The sequence below is a fragment of the Mirounga leonina genome, unplaced genomic scaffold, assembly GCF_011800145.1.
Source record: "Mirounga leonina isolate KUSES-001 unplaced genomic scaffold, KU_Mleo_1.0 Mir_376, whole genome shotgun sequence".
Lineage (NCBI taxonomy): Eukaryota > Metazoa > Chordata > Mammalia > Carnivora > Phocidae > Mirounga > Mirounga leonina.
The window spans coordinates 5,026,671-5,032,720 of NW_023270718.1; the positions used below are offsets into that span (position 1 = coordinate 5,026,671).

Here is a 6,050-nt window from a genome sequence, read left to right on the forward strand (position 1 = left end):
GGGAGGAAGGGGGCTGGGGGCCTGGACTCCTGGGTCTGAGGGAGGAGGCAGCTGGGGGCGAGGACTCCTGGGTCTGAGGGAGGAGGGGCTAGAAGTGAACTTGCCAATCTGTTTCTTTCTCTTCAGGTTTTTCAGGCTGGTGACAGCCTATTCTTCCCCCCAACTTTGGTCTCTGACCTGCCCCCGGCTTCTCCATGTACCCAGGCAGAGGTGAGCCCTCTAGGGCCCTGGAGATCCCATTCTGTCCACCCATCTGCAGCCAGACCTGAGCAGCAACGCTACGCCTGCAGAGGCCCCAGTGGGGTGACCACTGGGTCTGGGTTTGGGGACTGCTAACTGTTGTAGGCTGCTCCCCTAATGGCTGGGATGTTGGAGAGAGGAGCTGGCCAGGCCACCTGAGTTCCACCATCCCCCTTCCAGGTGCCCTGGCCCGTGGTCGTGGCCTCCCCATTCCGTACAGCTAAGGAGGCCCTGGCCATGGCCAACGGGACGCCCCGAGGAGCCAGTGCCAGTGTGTGGAGCGAGAGACTAGGGCAGGCCCTGGAGCTGGGCTGTGGGTCAGTCGGCACCTGCTGGGGCACAGGAGGCAGCCTGTTGGGGGGGCCCAAGCTTCTGCTCTTCCTCTCAGTCTTGAGGCCTCCATCCCTCTCTCTCCGGGTCTCTGCCCACCCACCCCACCTCTCCGACTCCCGGCCCCCTGTGACTTGGCGTTCTTGCTCACATCCCCTCCTCTCCCCGCAGGCTCCGGGTGGGCACGGTCTGGATCAACGCCCACGGCCTGCGAGACACTGAAGTGCCCACGGGTGGCTGCAGGGAGAGTGGGTCTTCCTGGCACGGGGGCCCCGACGTGAGTGCACCCCTCCTCCGCCCCGTCATCACCCCCTTCAGCCACCTTGTGCCCTTTTTTTTTTTTAAAGGGAAAGGTGCTGCATTTTTTTTTAATGTTTTTTTTTTTAATTTAATTTTTTTTTATTTTTATTTTATTTTTTTTATTTATTCATGAGAGTCAGAGAGAGAGAGAGAGAGAGGCAGAGGCAGAGGGAGAGAAGCAGGCTCCCCGCCCAGCAGGGAGCCCGATGCGGGACTCGATCCCAGGACCCCGGGATCATGACCTGAGCCGAAGGCAGTCGCTTAACCATCTGAGCCACCCAGGCGCCCCACCTTGTGCCCTGTTGACACTGCTCCTCTTCCAGGGTCTGTATGAGTACCTGCGGCCCTCAGGGACCCCCGCCAGGCTGTCTTACTTTTCTGAGAATCTGAACTATGACACTTTTGGCCTTGCCGTCCCCTCAACCCTGCCAGCTGGACCCGAAATAGGACCCAGGTGAGCTGTGCCAGGGTCTGCAACTGTGACAATCCCTGGGGGTGTGGAAGGGGAGAAGGAAAGTTGTGGCAGGCTCCCCGTGGACTGTGGGGAGGCAGTCATTAGAGCTATCTCGAGGGGTCCCGGGTGCTGCCCAGAATTGCATTCTGGGTCTTGTGGCGCCACACCCAGCCCCTATGCCTAAGGAGAGTCTCAGTCCTGTTAAATGAAGGACTGTGCTCTCCCAGAGGCTCAGTGGGGTGGAGCGTGGGGTCTGAGTGGACCTGGCCCCGGGACCCACCCCCACGCCTCACCCTGCTCCAGCCCAGCAACCCCTTATGGGCTCTTCATCGGCGGCCGTTTCCAAGCTCCTGGGGCCCGGAGCTCCAGACCCATCAAGAATTCACAAGGCAATCTCCACGGCTATGTGGCTGAGGGTGGAGCCAAGGATATCCGAGGGGCTGTGGAGGCCGCTCACCAGGCTGCCCCTGGGTAAGGGGGATCATGTGGGAAAACCCAGAGGTCATGGGGCATTAGAGAGGGTGGTCTGAGACCCCCACAGGCTGATGGTGTGTGGGGTCTGGGTCCCGAGGACCAGTGGGTTATGAAGTCTGAGCTCCCAAGGTTGATGGGATTCGGGTCACCCCCCCCACTCCCCTCCCCAGGCAGACGGGCCATGGGGCCTGGAGCCCCATCATAGGGGCTGCCGATAGAGGAAGGACATCTGGAAAGGGCCAGGACCAGGAAGCCGACTCCTGATTTGCACTGTGTCTCCCCACACACACAGCTGGGTGGGTCAGTCACCAGGGGCCCGGGCAACTCTGCTGTGGGCCCTGGCAACTGCCCTGGAGCGCCGGGAGTCTGCCCTCGCCTCGAGGCTGGAGAGGCACGGCATGGAGCTCAAGGACGCCAAGGTGGAGGTAGAGCTGAGTGCGAGGCAGCTTCGGGCATGGGGCGCCCGTGCCCAGGCCCAAGGCCATGTCTTGCAGGTGAGAGGGTTCGGTGGGCCGGCAGACAGCTTGGACAGCCTGGGGTAGGGGTTAGAGCAAGGATTTGGGAGTGAGCCAGACTTGGGGAGAGAGAAAGCGAGAGCGAGCGCGCATGAGCGGTAGGGCAGAGGGAGAGAGAATCTCAAGCAGGCTCTGTACTGAGAGCGTGGAGCCTGAGACGGAGCTGAGTCTCACGACCCTGAGATCATGACCTGAGCCTAAACCAAGAGTCAGACGCTCAATCAGCTGAGCCACCCAGGCACCCCTAATTCCTAGGTTTTAATCTGAGAACATAAAAGCACGTATCCATACAAGGATTTACATCCAAATTTTATAGCAGCATTATTCATAGTAGCTGAAAACTGGAAACAATCTAGCAGCGCCTGGCTGGCTCAGTTAGTAGTGCATGTGACTCTGGAACTCTGGGGGAGTGAGTTTGAGTCGCATGTTGGGCGTGGAGTTTATTTTTAAAACAAATAAATACATAAATAAAATAAAAGATGGAAGTAATCCAAACATCCTTTGATAGGTTAATAGATAAAGTGTGCTACACCCATAACAGTAGACTCCTACTCAGCATTCAGGAGCGAACAGGCTATTCCGTGGATGAATCTCAAAAGGACTATGCTGAGTGAAAGAAGCCAAATAAAAAAAAAATAGTGGAGACTATATGATTCTGTATCTAGAAAATTCTAGAAAATACAAACTAATCTGTAGTGAGCGGGCGCAGATCAGTGGTTGAGGACAGAGAGGGTTCAGATAGAGTCAGGTGGGAAGGATCACTAAGGGGCACAAGGAGATTTTGTGGAGTGAAGTTCATTATCTTGATTGTGGTGACAGTTTCACCAATATGTATAGATGTCCAAACCTACCGAATTGGGGGCATCAGGCTGGCTCAGTCAGTAGAGCATAAAACTGTTGATCTCAGGGTCGCAAGTTCAAGCCCCATGTTGGGCACAGAGTTACTTTAAAAAAAAAAAAAATTATCAAAGTGTACTCTTTTAAAATGCATGCAGCTTGGTAAATGTCAATTATATTCAATAAAGTTTTAAAAAAATTAGGGCGCCTGGGTGGTTCAGTTGGTTAGGCGACTGCCTTCGGCTCAGGTCATGATCCTGGAGTCCCGGGATCGAGTCCTGCGTCGGGCTCCCTGCTCAGCAGGGAGTCTGCTTCTCCCTCTCCCGCTCCCCCTCTTGTGCTCTTTCTCTCACTCTCTCTCTCAAATAAATAAATAAAATTTAAAAAAAAAAAATTATACACACATGCACACAGAGACAAACCCACCAGCTAGGTTCTAAGCCCTCTACACGCAGTAACTTACTTCGTTTTAACAACAAACCTCTGAGGTAAGCATCATTAGCCTCGTTTGAAAGATGGGAAACTGAGGCCCAGAGAGGTTAAGTACGGTCACACCCAAGGTCACACAGCTGATGAGTGGCGGAGCCACCAACAGTCTGGCTCGAGTCTGCTCTGCACTATCACCTGATGAATCCTCTTTGGAGTTGTTATAGAGAAGCAGAGGTGGGGAGAGGAGGAAAGGGGCAGATGATGAGGCTCCTGTGCCCGGCCCTTGACTTCCTGCCTGTGCCCACAGGTGGCAGAGCTGAAAGGCCCCGTCCTCCGGCTACGGGAGCCGCTGGGCGTGCTGGCCATTGTGTGCCCTAACGAATGGCCCCTGCTTGCCTTCGTGTCCCTGCTGGCCGCCGCACTGGCCCACGGCAACGCGGTGGTCATGGTGCCCAGCGGAGCCTGTCCCATCCCTGCCCTGGAGGTCTGCCAGGTACAGTTGTCTGCCTTCCTGCTACTGCTTCCCGAAGCCCCTGGGCCAGAAGATGGATGGAAGGTGCCCCGGGACCTGCACTTGACCCACCCCCTTGGTAACCATGGTAACCCCAGTCCCCACCCCCACCCCCAGTCCCAGCCTGCACTGCTCATGGACCCCGGGACCATTCTGTCCAGGCCTTGAGCGTTGGCCAGTCATGACCCGGGTCCCATTCCTTCCAGGAGCCCCAAGGGTCCTCCCCAGATGCTCACTCCTCACCCAGCCTGTTGCTTGCGGGGTCTCTGACGCCCTTTCTGCCCAATCCTCTCTGCCGTCCCCTAGGATATGGCCGCCTTGTTGCCAGCAGGCCTGGTGAATGTGGTGACCGGCGACCGGGACCACCTGACCCGCTGCCTGGCCTTGCACCAGGACGTCCAGGCCCTGTGGTACTTCGGATCTGCCCAGGTACCCTTTGTTTTGCTGTCTCTTCAGCATCTCAAACCTCACCGACAGCCTCGTCCTTTTCTAGAACCAGGGCAGTGCCCCCTAGAGCTTCCGTTGCTAGGGAGGAGAGACTCTTTGGCAACCAGGTTCTGAGATCCTGCCCCTTTAGATCCCCGGTTGCTAAGGAAGGGGATCTCCTTAGCATAGCAGCGAGGGCCTCCTATCCCGCCCGGCCCAAGACCTCATCTCACTGGACAACCCGTTGCTAAGGACCACACCCTGGTAGCCGAACCAGAGGCCCGCAGTCCACCCTCCTGATGGTAACGGGAACTCCTTGTCACCAAGAACATCAGGCCCCATTCCTTTGAACGTGGGCTGTTAATGGGGAGGAAATCCCCTAGCCACAAAGGTCAGCCTTGTTTCCCTCAGTATCTAGAAGGTCGGCCGACTACAGATTGAGCATTGTAGCAACAGAGCCTAGGTCAAGCCGGCAGGCCCCTCAGTAATAGTCCTTGTTGCCAAGGAAACACCTGCTTGGCGACCAAGCTGATGGAAGTGCTGATCCCCCTCTTCTCATGCCAGGGCTCCCAGTTTGTGGAGTGGGCCTCAGCAGGAAACCTGAAGCCGGTGTGGGTGAACCGGGGCTGCCCTCGGGCCTGGGATCAGGAGGCCAAGGGGGCAGGCGCAGAGCTGGGGCTGCGGGCAGCACGGACCAAGGCCCTGTGGCTGCCCATGGGGGACTGATGCCCAAGTGCCACCCGCTGCATCTTGGCCAGAGGAGAGATGGACCCTGACAGACACCAGAAGCCTAGAACTTTGTTTTATTATGACTCCCATGCCCTCCAATAAACTCTGACCAACCTTGGCTGTGCTTCTGAGGGGAGGAAGTCGGGGAGTAGCAACTTCTGGTCTGCTTGAGCTCATCCGAGTTCTGAGACTCAGCAGCCAGGTGGGCTGGCTCCAGTACAACACAGTGTTTGTGAAACAGATAAAGGGAACTCCGAGAAGCCCCGGGCAGGGGCCCAGGGCCTCTTGTTTCCCCCCTGGTCTTCTCCATCCTGAGGCTCTCGCTCTTTGACTTTCTCTGCCAAGGCGTTGTTTCAGGATCTGTGGTGTGCTGGTATAAAATAAAGCACAATGGCTCTCTGCAGTAAAATAAAGGCCCTGGTAGGTAACATTTGCCAATTCCATGGTGTAAATGCTCCCACCATGTCAGGTTTCCAGCTCTAGATGAGTGAACAACAAACAGGCTGATAGAATTCCTGAATTTTTTTTTTTTTAAAGATTTTATTCATTTATTTGACAGAGAGAGAGAGAACAAGTAGGCAGAGAGGCAGGCAGAGGGAGAGGGAGAAGCAGGCTTCCCGCTGAGCGGGGAGCCCGACGCGGGGCTTGATCCCAGGACCCTGGGATCATGACCTGAGCCGAAGGCAGTGGCTTAACCAACTGAGCCACCCAGGCGCTCCGAATTCCTGAATTTTTTTTTTTTTAAAGATTTTATTTATTTATTTATTTGACAGAGAGAGACACAGCGAGAGAGGGAACACAAGCA

General features: G+C 55.9%; 1 protein-coding gene across 1 annotated transcript in view; it reads left to right on the top strand.

Moving 5' to 3' along the window:
• The window catches only part of ALDH16A1 (aldehyde dehydrogenase 16 family member A1), a 13,677-nt gene extending 8,314 nt beyond the window's left edge, over positions 1-5,363 (top strand). The window contains exons 9-17 of the mRNA XM_034986983.1: positions 127-210; positions 421-557; positions 742-847; positions 1,194-1,324; positions 1,628-1,795; positions 2,091-2,292; positions 3,887-4,072; positions 4,397-4,519; positions 5,081-5,363. Of these exons, the coding sequence (XP_034842874.1) occupies positions 127-210; positions 421-557; positions 742-847; positions 1,194-1,324; positions 1,628-1,795; positions 2,091-2,292; positions 3,887-4,072; positions 4,397-4,519; positions 5,081-5,242 (1,299 nt within the window). The 3' untranslated portion in view covers positions 5,243-5,363. The remainder of the gene's footprint in view (positions 1-126; positions 211-420; positions 558-741; positions 848-1,193; positions 1,325-1,627; positions 1,796-2,090; positions 2,293-3,886; positions 4,073-4,396; positions 4,520-5,080) is intronic.
• The last annotated feature ends 687 nt before the right edge of the window (positions 5,364-6,050 follow it).